The sequence below is a fragment of the Botrytis byssoidea genome (assembly GCF_014898295.1).
Source record: "Botrytis byssoidea strain MUCL 94 chromosome Unknown BBYS_001, whole genome shotgun sequence".
Classification (NCBI taxonomy): domain Eukaryota; kingdom Fungi; phylum Ascomycota; class Leotiomycetes; order Helotiales; family Sclerotiniaceae; genus Botrytis; species Botrytis byssoidea.
In genome coordinates this window covers 1,834,423-1,855,013 of record NW_024065842.1, presented here as the reverse complement: position 1 = coordinate 1,855,013, position 20,591 = coordinate 1,834,423, and the positions used below count along the sequence as shown (strand labels likewise).

General features: G+C 33.9%; 5 protein-coding genes across 5 annotated transcripts; 4 read left to right on the top strand and 1 right to left on the bottom strand.

Annotated features, from left to right (window-relative positions):
* Nucleotides 1–782: 782 nt before the first annotated feature.
* EAE97_000559 (uncharacterized protein) lies at nucleotides 783–1,677 on the top strand (the record flags this gene model as incomplete). The annotated part of the gene is made up of 4 exons (XM_038871069.1): nucleotides 783–810; nucleotides 876–1,020; nucleotides 1,127–1,343; nucleotides 1,399–1,677. The coding sequence occupies 4 exons, from the start codon at nucleotides 783–785 to the stop codon at nucleotides 1,675–1,677; spliced, it is 669 nt and encodes a 222-aa protein (XP_038738430.1).
* Nucleotides 1,678–8,467: 6,790 nt separating this feature from the next.
* Nucleotides 8,468–9,715, bottom strand: EAE97_000558 (uncharacterized protein; the record flags this gene model as incomplete). The annotated part of the gene is made up of 1 exon (XM_038871068.1): nucleotides 8,468–9,715. The coding sequence occupies one exon, from the start codon at nucleotides 9,713–9,715 to the stop codon at nucleotides 8,468–8,470; it is 1,248 nt and encodes a 415-aa protein (XP_038738429.1).
* Nucleotides 9,716–11,983: 2,268 nt separating this feature from the next.
* EAE97_000557 (uncharacterized protein) lies at nucleotides 11,984–13,465 on the top strand (the record flags this gene model as incomplete). The annotated part of the gene is made up of 3 exons (XM_038871067.1): nucleotides 11,984–12,165; nucleotides 12,354–12,987; nucleotides 13,046–13,465. The coding sequence occupies 3 exons, from the start codon at nucleotides 11,984–11,986 to the stop codon at nucleotides 13,463–13,465; spliced, it is 1,236 nt and encodes a 411-aa protein (XP_038738428.1).
* A 2,494-nt stretch (nucleotides 13,466–15,959) lies between these two features.
* EAE97_000556 (uncharacterized protein) lies at nucleotides 15,960–17,404 on the top strand (the record flags this gene model as incomplete). Its single annotated transcript, XM_038871066.1, has 6 exons — nucleotides 15,960–16,184; nucleotides 16,235–16,271; nucleotides 16,322–16,389; nucleotides 16,445–16,827; nucleotides 16,881–16,951; nucleotides 17,013–17,404. The coding sequence occupies 6 exons, from the start codon at nucleotides 15,960–15,962 to the stop codon at nucleotides 17,402–17,404; spliced, it is 1,176 nt and encodes a 391-aa protein (XP_038738427.1).
* Nucleotides 17,405–18,201: 797 nt separating this feature from the next.
* Nucleotides 18,202–20,017, top strand: EAE97_000555 (uncharacterized protein; the record flags this gene model as incomplete). The annotated part of the gene is made up of 3 exons (XM_038871065.1): nucleotides 18,202–18,580; nucleotides 18,637–18,892; nucleotides 19,186–20,017. 3 exons carry the CDS (start codon nucleotides 18,202–18,204, stop codon nucleotides 20,015–20,017), a joined length of 1,467 nt encoding a protein of 488 aa, XP_038738426.1.
* Nucleotides 20,018–20,591: the final 574 nt, after the last annotated feature.

The window sequence follows — 20,591 nt, the reverse complement described above, 5'->3', positions numbered from 1 at the left end:
TTGCAAACATAATTAGATAACTTTGAAGCATTTGATTGAATTTATGCTTGAAAATTTTCATATTGTCGAGTTTCGTTTGATCTCACCATTGCATTTCTGACTGGTCAACTTATTAGTCAAGAGACATTTTGATATTTCAGTCTCTATTTTCTTTACATGATAATACTACTGAAAAGGTTCAGTAGGAAATTCAGATTTATTTTCAATCTTTAAAATCAAAATAGTAACATTCAAGAAAATAAAATGATCTAAACTAATATATATAAAACTCCAAATAGCAAATTTACTATTTGAGGTATCAATATATAGAGTGTTACCATATGTATCTACTACTGTTTGTTTAGTATGTCTGGAACTTTTCGAATAGTTTTTCTAGTAGTTGAGGTGTATCCAATTGCATTCAAGTGCTGTTCTTCTCATTGGTTTCATCCATCGTTTGATTAGGTTGCGATTGTTGTTAATAAGCATTAGTTATTCGTTCGTTGACTTTGCTTACTCTTTTGATTTGCTCATTTGCTATCGTTGATCGAAATTTACGCCATTCTCATTCATCATTCAAAGACATGATGACAATCACATGTATTCTCACCTAAGAAGCCGTTGCACATGGAGTTAATGAATCTCTAGCCCCGGCATCCCCAAAAGTTGGTGGCGCTATCTACTACTTACATGCTGCTTACATTTCCCACTCTGGACTCATAATCTAGGTCTCAATCACTCGAACTTCTTCACAAATTGCTTGCTATACCTACTCGACTGTAAGCCCAAATTTTCCAACAACTATGAAACTCATCGTCGCCGGATCAACAGGTTTTGTCGCTACAGAACTCATCAAACAAGCCCTCTCCGCGCCCCAGAAATCACATCCATCATAGCCCTTGCTCGTCGTGAAACATCTGTTCCACAAACCCTGGACGACAATGCTGACATCACCAAATTCAAAGCAGTCATTTGTGAGGATTTCTCAAATTATTCGGAGAGTGTGAAGAAGGAACTTGAGGGCGCTGATGCGTGTATTTGGTATCTTTCTTTGCTTTTCCTCTGTGATTATATTCTCGACCCCTTCATTTGCCCGCTTCCTGATTTAATCTTCGATTGATTGCCGAAATACTAATCAGTGCCACAGGCTCATTGCAATAACCCCTTCGAAAATGAAAGATTCAACACTAGATGAAGCGAGGAAAATTTGTGTAGAGTACACAGTAAACGGGCTCGAAACAATTACCCAGCTTCCGCGTGAAAAAGGTGCTAGACCATTTCGGTTCATTTATGTCAGTGGACATAAAAGTGAAAGAGATCAGAGTAAGCAGCCTTGGGTTATGGGTGATTATCTTTTGATGCGGGTATGTGTCCTTTTTCTCCTGAAGAGGAAGGATTGAGTAATTAATGGTTCTTTAGGGTGAAGCTGAATCCCGTGTCATCGATTTTGCTCAAGCGTCAAATGGGACAGTGGAAGCATGTATAGCGAAACCAGGACTGATAGATGGGCCGGATCGTCGGCAAGGGTTGGTGGGTAGTGTATTATCGACAATTGGGAGAAGTCTTATTGGGCTTCCGAAAGTGGATGTTAGTCAGATCGCGGCGACTTTGTTGGAGCAGGCAGTCAAGAGGATTGAGAAAGAGACGTTGTCGAATGAGGATTTGATCAGGATTGGTGACAAGGTGTTGAGTGGTTAGGTGAAGTTGCAAAGTCCATTCCGTGGTTAATGGTTCTTCTAGTTGCGAAGGTTATCGCGCAATTTGGGTGTTAGGGCTAGTTTGGATGTACAAATCCGCGCTGAATCCGCTGAATATTCCATGCTTTTTGAAAGCAGATTTTGAATTTATATTTAGATATCAAATCACAAATTCTATTAAATAATCTATATTTTAATAAATTTAATATATTTTGAAATAAAAAAGGAATAAATTATTCTAAAATAATATTAAATAATTTATATTTTCTAATAAATTTATATAGGAAAATAAAAGTATAAATTGAAAACAAGAATTAAAAAAAACTAATCTTGTTTTCAATCTAACAAATAATCTATATTTTTTTAGATTCTTATAAATCTTTTATCTTATATCTATATAGTATTATAATAATATTAATATTTTAAATATCTAAATTTATAGAGTATTTTTATTTTTTTTTAAATTATTTTTGATTTCAATTTAGATTATTTTATATTTCTATTTCCTATATATTAGAATATATATAGCTTAATTTAAAAGTAGATTCTTTAATATTCTTTTTATTATATCATTAAATTGTATTATTGATTTAGATTATAATAAATTGTCTTTTTCTTATTTATAATAAATAATAATAAGATTAATAAAATTAATTAATTTATTTCTATTTTGATATATAATTTAGTTTTTATTATTAGCTTTTTTTATTTTATTTCAATTTTGAAAAAAAGAATTAATATTCCTAATAAATTTAAAATATAATCTCTTTTTGATTCTAAATACTCTCAATATTATTAAAAACAATTGTATATATCTCTATACACTTTTCGATTTTTAATCAATTTTTGTCATAAAAAGATAAAATTATAATATTTTTAATATATTTCAATTAATTAAAAGCTATATATATTTCTATATATTATAAATTAGTATAAAACTATATATAATATAGCCAAAGCTTTTTCTTATTTTAAAGAAATAATTTATAAATATAAAAAATATCTTATATAGATTTACTTATTAATTTATTCTAATATATTTTAAAATAATTTTATTAAATTTTAAATATTATAATAATATTATATTTATTAATAATAAAACTATCGGATTTAATTATATAAATCATTTTTCTTTAAATAACAAAAGATAAAAAATATTATAAATATTTTACAAATTATTTAAATGTTTTTGATAATATTTTTATTCTAGTAATAATATTTTTCAAAGATTAATCTATTTATTTCAATTATAAGAGATATACTACATAGAATATTTTTGTAATAATTATTTTCAATTTATAATTCTACTATATATTAACTAATTAGGAAGATTTTGTAAATAATCAAAAAGTACTTTCAAATACTTTGATTTCAAAAGGTTTATAAATTTCAAAAGGTTATTATTATTTAAATAATATAAAATATATAAATATTGAGTAAGTTTTTATTTTATTCAAAAAAATGAAATATTATTTATAAAAACAATTAGAATCTAATAAAATACTTAAAATACCAAAAAAGCTTTTTAATCTTTAATATTCTTCTTTATAAAATAAAATTAAAAGAATCTTTAGAATATTCAAAATATACTTTCTATTTCTAATATAATAATAAAAATATCTATATATAATTCAAATATATATAATTTATATTTTATATATTTTATATAACTTTATTTAATAAAATAGCTTCAAAAAAAGATTTATTTGAAATTCAATTTGATTATATTATTAATTATTTTCCAAATATTATAAATAATATAATAATAAATTTAAATAATAATAAATTAAATTCTATTTTATTTTAATTTATAAATTATTTTCGATAAGGAATTATAGAGATTATATAAAGAGATTATTATAAGGTGAAAAGAGTTTGAAAAATATAAAATAAAAAAAAGTAATATTATTTTGAAATAGAATTTAATAAATATATATAATTAGAATAAAAAATAATTATTAGGGTTTCTCTATTTATCATTATTTTCTATCAAAGCTTTTAATATTTCTTTGAATTCTTTTAAAAGCTGAGATAAATTTTCTTTTTATTTTATATAATAAAATAGATTTTAAATTTATTTATATCTTATTCTATCTTTAGGAATCCAAAATCTATATCTTTTTGGATTATAACTCTTATTAAAGATTCATCATTCTTTAGGTCCAGAAAGCTTAATATTATACTCTTCTTCTAGTTTCAAAATATTAGAGCTTCAAAAAATAAGATTTCTTTAAATAATATATTATCAATAATTAAATACTTTATAAAAGAATTTATTAAAATACAAATATACTTTATCAATATATTAATAATTTGAAAGAATAATAAATAAGAAATAGAAAGTAAGAAATGGTTAGGGAGAAATGATTAGAGAGAAATGACTAGGGAGAAATGGCTAGAGAGAAATAACTAGAAAAAAAAAAAATAAACCTATTTAAATAAATCTTTTATTTATATAAAATCCAAAGATTCTTTATTAGTTTTGTTATTTAGACTTTTCAAATTTATTATAAATTATTTTATATTAGCTTTCCAAGCTCTAATTTAGATTAAGATTTTAAAAAGTCTAATTGCCTAAGCTTATTTATTAATATTTTAAAGAATTAATAAATATTAAATCACTTTTATATTTGTTTTAATTCTTAATTGATATTCAAATCTTTTAAATCAATCTTTTCAAATTTTTTAATTTTATTATTATTTTCTTTATTCTCAAATTCCTTTTTTTTCTTTTCCTTTTCCTTTTTTATATTAATATCAATTTTCTAATCCTCAAAATTTATTTTAGAATTATTTGATTTGGATTCTGATATAGAATTATTATTATTTTGAATAAAGTTTTTTGTTTTTAAAGTTTTTCTAAATAAAATTAATTAAAATTAGATTTTTCTTTGAATTTATATATTGGGATTATTATATTTCAATATTTAATTAAATTTATATAATTATTTCATTTTATTTATTTTTTAATATTTTTAAATAATCAGAAGTTTTATAAAGCATTTTTAAAGTATAAGAAATCTAATACTTTTTTCTATTTTTCTCTTTTTCGACTTTTAGTTTTTTAAGAATTATTTTTGTCTTTCAATTATATATATTTCTGGCTTTTTGTTTTTATAAATACTTTTTTTGTTTTCCCTATATCTTCTTTTTATTAGATTTAATAATTCTTAATATTTTTTTGATTCTTTAAAACTTAAAAGAGTTTCAATATTTTTAATATAAAGTTTATTATAGTTAAAAGCGCATTGTTTATATTTATAATATTTTCGGATTTAGAATAATTATATTTCATAAAAACAAGTATTATAATTAATTGAAATACACAATATATGATATATAAATCTATAAATATATATTTTTAGTTTTTTAATTTTTAATATTTATTTCTTTTGAATTTTATTTTTAAAGTTTTTTAAATATGGATTTCTTAAATAATTGAAATCTTTTTTATAATAAATTGAAATAATTTAAATATAAATTTTAAAAGCTTTGTATTCCAGATAATCTTATATTTGTAATATAAATTATAAATATATTATATAAGGAAGTTATGTTATATATTAATTTCGGAAAAAAATTAATAAATAAATAAAAACTAAATATAGATAAAAGATTATCTTTTTTTAAAAATAAAAGTGTAAAGAAAGTTTTAAAAGTAAAAGTTCAAAATACAAAAAAGTAGTCTAAAAAAGGAAAAATAGAAATTACTAAAAAAACTTATTAATAGAAAATAGAAAATAAATAAATATATTTTTATTCTAAACTTCTTTTTTATTAATTAGATATAATTATTATATTACAAGAAATTAAAAAATATCAAAAATCGATTGAATTGCTTTTGAAAAAAGTCCTTTTTCAATATTTAGTTAAAAAGATTTTAGATTAATTTATATATATAGAGAAATATTAGAAATGAAATATTACTATTCTTATAATAATTCAAAAGACAACTGAATTCTTTATAATTACTTATTTCGAAAATATATTTTTTATTTTTTTTATTTATTAATTAAATAGATTATTGATTTAATTTATAATATTATAATATTATATATTTTATATAAAGAAATAAATTATTAAAGATATTAATAATATTTTTCTTTAAAGAATAATAAAGCTAGCAACCCTTATTATTAATAAATATTATACTTTAAAAAATTAAACTTTACTATTTTCTCACTAATTATTTCTCATTAGTTATTTCTTATTAACCATTTCTTATTTATCTAATTCTACATACTTATTTTATTCATTTTATATACCCTCAATTAGTGAATAGATATTGAAGATATTTATATATTATTAATATTAAATAAGATAATAATATTAAGAGATATAATATTAATATTTAATTAAATAAATATAAAGATTATATTAATAAAAATATATAATAAAGAAAATAGAATTATTAAATCAAAAGTTATTAGAATTTAAAAGCTATTCTTTATTTATAGCTTATTATAAAAAAAACAAATAATATATAAATTTCCTTTTCTTTCTTTTTATATTACTTTTTAAATTCTCTATAAATCTTATCCACAAACTCTGCTTAAAATAGATCTATATGTATAAATATTAGTAGCTTACTATAAAATTGATATATATTAGATATTGGATATTATAAGAAATCAATAAACTTAAAAGCTATATCAGCTCTTAAAACCTTATATTTGCTAGAGTAGTTTTGTATAATTATATAATATATTTAATACCAAAGGGGCAATAGATTATTGATTTGAATATATAAAATACTAAAATAATTTCTTGATTTATTAAAATCTTTTAAAAATTTATTTATATAAAATAAATTATCTATAATTTCAGAAAAAAATAGTTTTTCGAAATCTTTTTGATAATATATAGTTACAATAGATTGTTTATATTATTCCATTTCTAATTTTAAATCAATTAATAATAAAATATATTTTAAGAATATAAATCTCTTATTTTATATATTCCAAAACTATATTTATTTCATTTTTTAATACTTTTATTTGAAAGAGATATAAGCGAATTAAATCAATAAGATTATTCTCTTTATTTAACAAAATAATTATTAATTATATTAAAACTATAGAGTAATATACAAATTTATTATTAGTTATACAAATTTCAAATAGAAATTGAAGAATTAATTAGCTTTTTATATAATAATTCTAATATTAATAATATTTTCGATTATTAGTTTTATTTATTTATAGAAATGTTTTCTATAAATAATTAAATATATAAGATTATATAATATCTATCTTTTTATTAAATCTAATATCCCAATTAGATAAATTAAAAAGATATTGATACTTTATATAATATCCCTTAATCTAAATAAAATCAATTAAATTAAATAAATAATATAAAAAAAGAAGATTTATATTAATATAATTTTCTTTTTAATTTGATTATTAATTAAATTCTCAATATTATTAATATTTGATTAATACTTTAAAGAAATAGTTTATACAAATTGATTATAATAAAGAGTTCTTTATTCAATAAATTAATCTAATTATTAATTAGTTTTTTGTAAATGAATTTGTATTAAACTTAAAAGAAACTTTTTATAGGATTTTTATTAAACTAATTTATAGATTTCTTTGAAATATCTTCAATTTCAATTTCCAAATTCACTAATTTATTCTCTTTTTCAATAATATTAATAAAAAGGCTTTCTTTACTCTCTAAATTACTATAAATATTATATTTTGAATTTTGATTAATAATATAATTATTATTATTATTTCTTTTATTATTATTATTTTTATTATTATTTATATTAGTATTTGTAGAGAGTATTTTATTAGCTTTGGAATCCTATTATATATTATAAAATTAATATAATTGAAATAAGTTTATTTGAATAAAATATTTATATATAACTTTTCTTTTTTGAAAAAGATATCTTTTTTTGATTAAAAATAATATTATTATTATAAAAGGAATTAAATAATAAATCTTTAAAAAAAAAAAAGAAAAGATATTATAATTTCGAAATTGACTTTAAAATTCACTTATTTTTGCTATAGATTTAGATTTTATTTAGAATAATAAATTAGAAAAAAAAAACTTTAAGTTTTATTTTAAAGACTTTTATCTTTTTTTTATATAAATATAAACTTTGATTATTATTATTATTAATAATTTCGATTTTCTAAATATTTTGAGATATTCTAAATAATAATTATATTATTAGCTATTAAATAATTATAAAAATAGCTTTAAAAATACTTTAAAATAGGTTTTTTTTTTAAAAGAAAAGAAAAAGAAAAAATAAAATCAAATATATTTTTTTTATAATTTTAAATACTTTTTCAAAATTATTATTTATAAAAACTTTTTATATAATTCCTAATATTAAATATAGATTTTTAATATTAAATTAAAATTTAAATTAAATATTTTAGAAAAACTATAGATTATTTAGTAGATTTAATATATAAATTATAAAACTACAAATCAATAATTTATTCTTTTTAAAATGGATTACTACTACTACGGAATCCGTGGTGATATAAAGAACGGATTATTTCAGTGGATTCAGCGCGGATTTTGTAATCAAACGAGCCCTTAGTCAACGATTATGTATCTCAAGAATGAAATGGGATGGTAGCACTAGGAATATACATTGAATTGGTATCTAATTCATCAAATCTGACTACGACTCAGGCAGGGTATTACGACATCCCGATGTCTACTCTATACCAGGTCCCTGTGCATTGAAACACTCATTTCCTCAAATGATTTTTCCCCAACTCCTTAATCTACCAAACGCCGTGGAATTTACCCTTCAATTATAAACGAATCCTTCCTTGTCTGTTCTCGAGCCACCAAGAAAACAGCGACAAAAGTAATACTGAGCCAGCCAATCCCAAACAAGAACCTCCCAGAATCCATAATTCTACTCTCTTAAGATGCCGTAGTACTATAGCCGCAGCACAAGTAGTCATTTTTTGTTCCGACGTCACGACCGTCTCCATTCGCTCTATGTCGCTTCTCTCACTGCCGGTCCAAGGGATTACTGCCCCACGAAGCCCTTTCTCCCTAGAGTCATGAGTGTGGACATTGAAAAAGAGACCATTTAATTTAAGCTCGTCATTAAGAAGGCGATGTACGTCTTGTTTCATCTGAGAGTAATCGTTTTTAGGATCAAGCAAAGGAGACCTCGCTTTTCCAAACAGTATATCAAAGCCACCGTTCGCAAAATTATTAGTAGAAAAGTGGTAGCCTGTCGCATTTCCGAAACCAAACTTGAGAACTTCCGTGTTGGTATCGAGGATAGAAGGGAGGAATGTGAAGAGCATGGGAATATCTTCATGAGTGGAGATGCTGAATACTGGGTTGGTGCATGGGGATGAGAGGGGACAATAATACCCTACATGGTGAACAGGAGAACCGAGAGTATGGGTAACATAGTATGGTACAGCTTTCGGAAATTCTGAAGGATTAAGGTGCATCATGTCCAGTAGACCTGGAGACTCAAAGTTGGGATTCAGCGGTCGTTCATTCGAAAGGTGGGGAGTGGTAAAATTGATAAGCTCTGATCGAAGGGAAAGTATAGAGCTGCTGAGTAGTATTACAGACGAAATGGTGTTTGTCGTACAACGGGAAGGGGAGTTCTCCTCAGAGTAATTGGCACAGATAGCGGTGACATCGCTGAATGACACAGATGTCTTTTTAGTGTAAGCACCTGCTGCTTCAGGCGACCATGCCGACGTGTGGTCATTTCCATGGTTCCTGTATCCGAAATTTGAGTCTGATGAAAGCTTGCCTAGATCATTCGTAAATCTCGAGGGATCCAAAGTAGCGCTCTCATGGGAGCAATCACCGAAGTTCGTAGCCTCCCCCGAGGAGTATCGAATCGTATTATACAGAATCATGTTCAGTAATATCACCACTGCCAGGTATTGGATTGCGAGTTTCAGAGACATGCTTTCAGATTTACTGGCTGCTGCCTTATTCTCGTCTTGAGCTGCTGAATCGAATGTGGTGAGCGGTAACATTTCTTTAGACGATACAACCCCTGATCGTGAAGACTCCATATTGGGCTGGGATGGTCTCGTTGAATTTTGACCGAAGGAGCTTGATTATGAAAGTACTGCTTAGCTCCAACAAAGGGCAACCATTACTTTTGTATTCCACCTACCCCGCCAAGACGATGGGATTGACTGGTAGCCGCGCAGCATACTATCTCAAAATGTTGGAGTTGCGTTTACCATTAGGCGGCGTCTGAGTAATAGGTTTGTATCCTCCAGGTAACTCTGAATTGTGATTTCAGATTTGAGGGGATGCCTATCATGGCATTAGTGGGGGAAGGTACTTCGCTGACAATCTATCTCACAAATCGTTTACCAAACTCGGGAGAAGCGCATTCTGAGGGGAACAAAATGAGCGAAAGCGAGTACTTCGCTTACCTAGGACTCGATAATTTGCTTTCACCAAAATCATTATCTGCCCTTGAATGTCTGCGTCAGAGTGATTTACTTGCAAAATTGTCTCGCCTCTCCAATCTTTAGTCATTCAAAAAAAAGACTGTGATTTTCACAGGGAATTAAACGCGGGTACCCACCGAGGCGCCTGCAAATCAACAAAGGAATCGCAAACCTAGATTATTGTAAGGCTTTTAATGAAAAGTTTGTAAATCTTAAGAGCACTGAACACAGCCAGAACAGATTTCTCGTATCGCGGAGGTAAAGTGTACTTGTACCTTTTTGGTGATATTTCGACACTTTTTGTCAAGTAGTATAAACTAGAAAAGTACCATGCGTTCGTAAGTTCCAAGATCATCAAGCGGTTGTCACCCAATAAAATTTGTAATTGAAAGGATTTCATATTCCCCCTTTCGCGTAGAAACAACTTGAAAGCTCAAGAACGATTGTTTGGTGGTTGAAAATATTGTTGAGGGTTCTGAAAATTCTAGCAACACGAGAGAATTTGCAGTGTCCCCGATCTCAAACAGGTTTATCGACACCAAGAGACGATAACGGGCGACAACAGACGATAGATTTGTTTGAGAAATAACGATTTGTAACTTCCCTCTCCTGTTATATTAGTCTTGCATAGTTCAGAAGGACTCCGGACATGCATCTAAAGTGTCTTTTGGAACAATTTGTGACAAAACTCTGTAGAATTTCTAAAGTATATCGCGAAGTAGTCGATACCAAATTACAGCATTCATTGACCTCTGATAAACCCTCGAGTCTTGTTTTCAAGAGGGGGTTGAGTTATTAGAACACGGCTGTATGTATGACTGTATGATAAGGATTGAACATCGTGTCTCAAATTTCAAAGGTCAATATTGCAATAATCGACGTGTTGTGTGGAAATGTAGAGAGAGAAAGAGAGAGGCATCGATCGAGGATACGAGGATACGGCGACCGAGATGGGCCGAAATGCGAATTATTGCAGGATGGCACGTGGATGAGTATCACGTGAATGAGTACACCTTGCAAAGAAAAACAATTCACGACACACACCAACGACTATTCAGAGATTCTTGATATTCTTGTGACGTCGATGTAACTCCCCACACATAGACCCGTATGGACGGCATCTTCATACTATGGAAATGGAATCTCTAGCTAGGAGGTTTTATGTCTTGGTGTAGCCCTTCTCCACGCGTCTTTTCAGGCTGAAAAGGTAAAAAGTCGCGATCACCCCGTCGATGATCCCTCATATATGATTAACTACTTCAATCCTCTCATGCGGTCCCAGTTGAATGTCGTTCAAGAATACGATGATTATACACGCATAAGCCTGAAGATTTTGGTGTAGCTACTCTATACACCAGAATACCGCCTGTTAGAAAATCTCGGGATAATGAAGCATGAAGATCAAAAATGGGGAACGCTTTCTGCTCTTTTTACAAATTCCATGTATTACCCATCGCAATTGCAATTTTGCGGAGCAGTCTCTGGCCTGAGAAGATCTCGAACATCTCGAGCACAGAGTGTAGCATTTTTAATTCGAATACAGGGACTTCGAGTATCGTCCGGGGGCACAATACCTACTGTGCAATCATTGATCTGATATTTAGTATGAACAGGTATTATTTGTGGGCCAATGCAAGAGAGAATGGGGGAGGGTCAATGACCTTGACATTTTTGCAAGCATAAGTTATCATATAAATTGGCCAATAAAATCGGGTTAGTTTCTCTGAAGCTGGAAGCATATCGATTGATATCCCCTGCTTCGTTGGAATATGCGTACATATTTCAATCAGAGTGCCCGTTTTCCCATTCTAATACCAGATCTTCTCATCTTTTTTTATCTTGGAAATTGCAGGACCTAAGTATATTCCTGTTTTCAAAATGCCTGAAGCTCCAAAATTTCGAATCAGTGTGATAGGCAGTGGCCCAATTGGTAAGCTACTTCTGAGTAGTGTAGCCGCTCATCCAAGGATTGAGTATACACAATTCGAAGCCGAAACATTACCTTTACGTCCCGCTTTTGGCTATGGTATTGGGCCACAAACGCTTGCAACGACGAAGCGGTAAGCTTATTTAGTCCACCAAATCCTTTGTTTTTCTACCGGCTTCTGTTTTCCGATTTCAAGTTCCGCTGTCTTGTCTCATTGAATATACTCCTTTTGCTTCCGTATACTGTATCAGCACTTCTTTTTTCTCATTTTCTTTCAAAAGTCGGTCCCTGTTAGTCAATACTAACTCCCCGGTCTTACAGTCTTAATCCGGCTATCTACAAGGAACTACACGACCAATGTTTAGCCGACCCTGTTTGGATGGAATTTCACCACGGCGGGGAGGAAGACAATCACTTGCATACCATTCGTGTCCCAGAGGGAGAAGTCTTTGGGAGAATTGGACGTGATGAGCTTATGGTGATGCTTGATGCTTTCGGTCCCAAGGATACTCCAATCCAGTACGGCAAAAAGCTCAAATCAGTAAAGAAAAGCGCTGATGGCGAACTAAAACTGACGTTTGAAGATGGTGGTGAAGATCACGCAAACGCTCTATGGGCGTGCGATGGTATGAATTCTCTGTGTAGAAAGTTCGTGCAGGGCGAAGATTACATACCTGCCGCTTACTCAGGCCATGTGACATTCAGAGGAAAAGTCGAGAGCAGCAAGATTGAGGCAGAGATTGGAAAGCGGTTCACTACAGATACATCTATGTTCCTTGGTATTAAAGGCTGGCATGTATTAACCTTCCCCATTGATGGTGGTAAATACGTTAATATTGCGGCATTCTCTATGGAGGAAGTTCAGAAAAAGCGTGGAAGAAACTACGTAACAACTACCGATGAGCTACTTACTTATTTTCCCGGGGCGAATTCTAGAGTTCGGAAATTTCTGAGGGTGAGCATTCAGGACATTGGCAATAATGGTGTGGTTCCTTGAGCTAACAGTTTAACAGCTGCTTAATGATCAACCAGGGGGTTGTGTATGCCTTGAACTGACTCACATGCAGACTTTGGGTACCTTTACCAACCAGAGTCTTTGTATGACGAGCTTCGGTGATTCTGCAAACGGAATGCTACCTCACATCGGAGGCTCGATGGCAACCGGATTCATTGGCGTTACTACCTTTCTGCATGAAGAGCTGAATCCCCGTATTCATGCCCTCAACCCGAATGCGAGCAATGCTGAGATTGCCGAAGTACTCATGGAGGCTTCTATTGCATATGAACGTAAGCATAAGCCTTTGGCGCAAAAGCTTGTGGACTACTCAAGAGAACAGGGGTTTGTTTTCTCGGGTGGAGTAACTGACGCCGAGGAATTGGCTCGGAGAGCAAGGTTTTTGTGGAAGGCTGATTCTTACAATGCTACCGTTTAAGATGAAACAATTATCATCTGTGTTGGGAATTCCACCTTGTCCACCTCCAGTTTCAATAAGAAGATGCGCTCCAATGAATTTTGCGTCCGAAATATGATTACAGATAACTCAAAATCTGTTAATTGGGCACTTGACCCATGTATTATTGCTCCATTAAGGTTATTTAATAGACACATGGAAAAGGTGTGGAGATGTCAAATTGAACCCTGTGTGTGGATATTGCTAGTCCAATTGCTTAATTCAGCAAAATACATAAATGATCTAAGTTTCATTGGTCGATGGTGTCTAAGCTTTTAGAAGCTTCGTGGACGGATTTGATCCGAGGTGTTCCCCTTCGCGGCCTTAGGGAACGAACATCCGGGTAAAGTATTCTCATTAGCAATTGGCCCACTTACCAATATAGTGTACTCCGTAATTCAGTTATTCGGCAGCGAACCCCTAATGACTCCATCAGCCATACCGCGGCGAGCGCGGAAAGCAGGCCGGCAAGTGGCCCTTGCTATTATCCCAGGTGTGCTTTCGAATCCTAGAAAAGTACGGAAATTGAGTATCGAACGTGAGCACAACTGAATAGTCTTATGGAAATTGTAGTCTCTATATCGTTATTGGGTTACTTTGTTGTGTTAACGATGATGTTTCTTTTTCGTGTATTCTGTTTAGAGTTGCAAACATCTGCACTGTGCCATCTTGGAAAAGCCATTGCAGAATAGTGGTGCAGTACCGACGCAATGGAAAGCTAACTTACATCCCTGGACCATGGTCAGATAAGCCAATACTACTTTCAACGGCAGCCCCCGTGCCACCCTTGTTACAGTGACCGGGGAACATTGGAATCAGAAATAATGTCTCAGTATCTACCCAGCTATTGTACAATATTATAGCACGGACTAGAGATCGTTTTTGCTCGAAGCGAGCCATCTTGAGGACAATGAGAACGCCTCCCCCACTGTTCTCAATCTGCTCCCTGCACCAGGGTATTTCAGTTGATCCGGCTCCTTCCTAAATTGTATGGGGACGGGTATTCTGTGGTGCCCTCTTGGACTAGAGTTTATCCACCTACGGCCCAAAGATCGGTTTCCGAACAAAATTGCCTCAATTCGAAGAAAATCCTTCCGTTTGACATTGTTGGGGCTTTGCCACAGACTTGCCTCAAAACAATCCTTTCAGCAGCCTATCTCCATACGAACGAAATACAATACAAACCAAAGCTCAATTTTCAGCAAGCATTCGATAAGGCTCTAGCATCCTGTCGCTAAATTCAAATCGGAATATCAAAGGATCTGGCTCGAATTATAACATTGAAGAACATTTGGCTGTTAAGATTGGATTGAAATGTTGATGAGTGTTGTCCCTGGGTAGGTATCCTCTACGATTGGTGTATAAACTAATTCATTTATTGTGTGCCTGCTCACTCTCTGCAAGATATGAATCCCAGGCAACGAGTAATCTTGACACGGGTAAATGGCCATGATCTTCGTAATGGTTGAAAATACAACTTACTTCCTCGTTTTCCTCCAAATCTTCTGGCAACTTGTTCCACGTGTATTCCAATGCAAGCTGCGCTTTTATTTCCAAGTTCATTTTTCACTGATAGTTCAAGATGCTGCCGGCTTTTCTGCCCTATAAAGACGCCGTAAAGTCCTTAACTCTGGGTTTCGACCATCGGACTGGGATCCTGGGTATATGCAACATTCCATACTTGGTGTTGGCCCCACAGCAATTAATAATGCAGGAGTAGATAATCTCCATTTCAAACATTACTATATAATCACCAGGGACTTATACACGTATGTCTCGGGCGGGTTGAATTTAAGTTCATGAGACACCTTGACTGCGCAATTGTCCACGACTCTGTCCGATTTTGCGGAATTAGATTCATGAAGTCATACGATTTAATCAAAATCATTTTGTAGAGGCAGCCTTTTGATCTCAGGTTTACCCGAGTGCGAAAGGATTTATGGCCATATAGAAACCACGATGATCTGGCTGGTAAATCCCCACACAAATGCAGGCCCTCCATTCCTGCGACGGGAACTGAGTTTAACCCTGTTGTAGAGCATGCATCGAAAGATACCAGCTGCTGGAATCAGCCTTCAAGATTCTTATGATACATTAAAACTCACTCGCGAGTTATTCCCTATTCGCGGCACAAGGGAATACATAGCAGAGGTACTACCGGTTGCCGCTTAGTGGCTTGCGAGGCTTGGAATTAAATGTCATGGGTCCCTCGCGCATTCGACATATCGTTCCTACATGAACAGTATACCTTGTCATTATCAGTGGTAGAGTTTTTCACAGCAGTCATTTTGACCATGCATATTATTACAGCAAATGTTCTACATTGTTTCTGTAAAAACATGTGAGCCCAAAAAATAAAGTATATCATTCATTCACGTCCCCGCAGCCTTATAGTATCCACTGGATTTACTAGGCAATTGTCTATGCTGGTCGATCTTCTGTCGATTGTATTTTCTTTCGCGCAAGTGTCTTCACAATGAGCACAGTCGATGTATCGACCAGTCCCCCGGTTGCGAGTAACCCTCGCGGGGCGGTCGTTCTTGAAGGAGCTACTATTTCAATGGTCTTCGTTGTGATTTTTGTTTGTCTGCGAATATGGGGTCGATATCGCTATAACAATTCGCCTGGAAACTCGACACCAAGTTTCGGTGAACCCAGATACTGGATGCTGGTCTCCGACTTAGCAATCGTTGCTTCATCTGTAAGTATCTCAATCAGAATATCATACGATGATTCTAACACTTCTACAAGGTACTTGCCATCATTTTGACTGTGATTGCTTGTGTTAGTAAGTATTTCTGTGGTATATTTGGTGGAAAACGCTAAGCGGTTGATCAGGCGCGGAATGGGGACTTGGACTTCACTCGAAACTCTTGAGCAAGACACAACTTGAGACTACACTTCAGGTTGGCATCCATCCGAAAAATCCGTGATTGTGCAATACGTTCTAATCCTATATAGATGTTTTATCTCTATCAGATATTCTATAAAGCAGGATGTGGTCTTTCGAAGATTGCTACTTGTCTACTCCTCTTGGCCATTTCGACTCCACACATGAAGAATTTCAACAAATGTTGCAAGATAATGATTTTATACATCGCGGCGTATTCTCTCAGCTGCTCCATCGTTTCAGCCTTTCAATGCGGCCTCGACTTCAAGAGTAATTGGATTCACTCGTTAAGACAAACCCACTGCTTCTACAAACCCCCATTCTGGTTTACTCATGCTGGCTTGAATATCTTCGCCAGTATAGTGGTCGCAGCTCTTCCATGGTGGCTATTTTCTCATGTTCAATATAAGAGAAAATATACTATAGCACTGATCATGACCATATTAGCTCTTGCGTAAGTCGTCACTTACCTCATAAACAATATGACCATATCTAACCTTTTAATAGCGAGATCATCCTTGGGTGTGTGCGTTTGAAGGGTCTTTATACATCCTCTCAAAATCTCAACGATATACCTTGTAAGTTGATCTCAGTACTATTACAATACAGACGACAATGCTTACTCAAATTCTTATGAAGATGGTGCTACAACCGGTATACTCGTCTCTCAGCTTGAAGTCAACTTCGGAATCATCTCAGCCTGTATTCCTACCGTTCTGAAGATCATGGAAGACTTCTTTAAACGATTATTTGGGATTAGCTTTGGTGATACAACAATTGAATCGGGGGTTCAATCTCAATCTCGATCTCGCAATCTCGGAGCTCTGGGTAGTCACTTGCAGACTACAGACAAGTCAAAGCCTCGCTCACAATACGAACGCTTTGGCGACGACGATCTTGAGATGGATTCTATGCATTCGGGCAATAGCAGGGAGAATATCATCCGTGATGACAAAGTCCCTGATCAAAAGATCAAGGTTGAAACATCTTACATCGTAGAAAGAGAGATTGATAAATCCGAAAGTATGTAGACGATTAGATTTCGGCAGGGCTGGCTCCAGATGGGATAGTAGGGGGAATCATTTTATCTCCAATTTAGCACCTGTCTACCACATACCACAAGGGCTATGAGGGCCTAGAGTAAACATGGCCTCGGAATGCGTTTGAAATTTAGAGCTGGACTCGGTTGTAACAAGATTGTAACTCATTTACCATATCGACGCCCCACTAGCTGTGTGATACCACGAGTGGTATACGGAGTAATGGCGAAATCATACGAGTTAGAGAGATAGGGGGGCGCGGGGGTAACACACTTGCGCGTAACCAAATAATACCCCATGTCGATCACCCCCGTCACGACGGGGGCAAGCTGCAGACTCAAGCGAATGACAAGGAATATAAATTCTGCATATGCATCCTTCATATGAGTAATCTGTATCGGGAAAAGACCCCGTAATCGATTGGGTAACGTCCATGTGCCGATATCCTTTTATCTACAGGACTCGTTTTTCTTTCTACCGAAAACTCATGTCGAAACGAGTGTTGGATTTATGCTTGCTAAAGGGTTGTTACAGGTTGGTCTAGGCAGACTCTGCATCGGAATTCTCCACAAATATCAATAATTAATCCTAGATGATTGCGGTAAAGGCGTTCTTGCATGTTGAGTTGCAAGGCGAATCTTGCGATAAATACTACATTCCCAATCGCTACATCTCACCGAGATTGTTTCCATCAGATTTGTACTTCAACCCTTCAAATCCCTATTCTTTGTTTGTCTGGTAGAAAGGGCTATTCATCTACTGTTCAAGTACCACTGCTCAACGAAAACATGGCACAAGAACTAATCGCCGAAGTGTCTCAAGTGGACGAAAAACACTCCGCTACAGAGACCAGCCATGATTTGGCACTTGCTGGTCCCTCTCGATTCGATAAGAAGCTCGCTTTGAAACTTGATCTTTATCTTCTCACACCCATGCTCTTCTTGAACTTTCTGTCTCTCATGGGCCGAACGAATATTGGTGCCGCCATGGTACAAGGCTTGCCAAAAGAATTGAAGATGGATGCCATGAAAGTTTTCATCTCAGTTACCATTCCCTTGGTACCGCTGATCCTATTTGAGGTTCCCAGTAATCTCCTCATGCGTTTTTTGGAAAGGAAATACAACTTCTCATACATGAGATATCTATCTCTCATGACTGCTCTTCTAGGTACGTCTATCTCCATAGTCTTGTCCTATGCGTCGATATCTAATCTGAATCAACAGGTCTCGTCACTCTGGGCCAGGGGTTTGACCAAAGCTATTCGGCCTTGCTAGCTACTCGCTTCCTTGTAGGAGTGTTCGACTCGGGGCTCATTCCCGGATGTATCTTCGTCTGTGCTTTATACTATCCATCAGTGCATCTGCAATGGAGAGTTAGTATGCTTATGGTTGCAAATATCGGTTCAAATGTTGTGGGAAATATTTTAGCTTTTGGTATTGCTCATATCCACAGCTCAAATGGGTATAAGGGATGGCGATGGTGAGTCCAATCATTTCTTAATACTCGGGATGGTGAATGTTTGAAGGCAGCATGATATTGAGAGCAACATATGGCCCAAAGATATCATAAGGTCTGAAAGCAGTATAACGTTCAAAGACAATGTAGTGTTTGAAGGCGGTACAATGCGTGAGGGTAGCACAATCCTCAAAGTGGATTCATACATTGAAAGCCGTTTGTTGTCGGGTTGTAGCCTGAACTACTGGATCTTCCGCATCTGTGTTCATTTGATAATATGCAAAGATTGAGGAGTAAAAACTAACGTCTGATCCTAGGGTCTTCATTGTCGAGGGATGCCTCACCCTAGCCATCAGTTTTGCATGTCTCTTTTGCAACATCAGCCGCCCCGAAACGGCATCTTTCCTCAGCGAAGAACAGAAGGAAATCATCGCCACTGAGGTTGAGGCCCGCACAACAACCGTCGGAATCGTCGCAGAATGGAAGATTTTCTTGAGCAATGGTCTCAACTATATCTGGGCCGCATGTTACGTACTCACCTGCTCTACAACCTACTCTGTCGCCATCTTTGCTGCTTCTTTTGTGCAAGCTTTCCATCCTCACTACACCACACCACAAGTCCAGGGTCAAGTCGTTCCTATTTTTATCGTATCTGGTGTAGCCTGTCTCTTGGCTGCATATGCAGCTGACCGTTTCAACCACCGTGCCGGCTTTGCCATTATTGGTTACCTTATCACAGCTATTGGTTTCATCATTCTCAGACAACCAAAGACCCCTGCGCCACATATCTCCATGCTTGGTCTATACTTTGTTAGCATAGGTACCTTTGTATCACTACCTCTCCTATACAGCTTGCCAATGATCAACTCGGCTACTCCATACCAGAGGGCCATTGCAGCAGGGTTCGTAATTGGTATTGGAAACGTCGGTGGATTTGCTAGTTCATGGTTGTTCAGGACTAGTCAGGCACCACATTACCACGAAGGAATGACTGATTCCCTTATTATGACTTTAGTGGCTCTTGCTTTAATGGCTTTTGCTTGGTTATATATCACAATCGCCAACAAGAGGTTGGACAAGAATAGCACCACAGATGCAGGATCTGTTAATGGCAAAGACAGCCTGGTCGTAAGAAGATACAGAGCATGATTTTATTTTTGTATATACCAGTTTAGCAATTTTTAAGAGTTTTAATCATGTGATGGAGCTGTTCCTTGCCAAGGTTTGGTTCGCGCTAAGCCCAGAAGCGAACCCCCCTGGTTTTGTGGAGAATGACAATCTCAAGCACGAACTCTGTAGTATCTCGAGTATCCATGTATTTTCCAACAGCCACGACGCGTGCAATTCAATCCCAAACGAAAAAAGATATGACTCAATCCAAGTGTTCTCCTTCTCTGAAGAAACGACGGATTGATTTGTCAACTTTCTTGCAGATACCAGCCTCACCAATTCCCACGCTCCATCCATTTCTGAGGCTTCTAGCCCTCAAGGACCCACTATAAAGCCCCATAAAATGATTTGTTGTCAATTCAGGCCAGCCCGATGTGGAGATCACATGTTCTTCCTTGTTGGTTCTGCCATGTCAGTCCACACCGATTCGTCGGTCTCAACCAATCATATCTACAGAACGTTGCATTGCTGTCTCCTCTAGATCATGTACAACAGGTTTCCACACTCGCCTCGCTGCACCCACGAGATAGCTTCTCCACTCCCCAGACCGGTT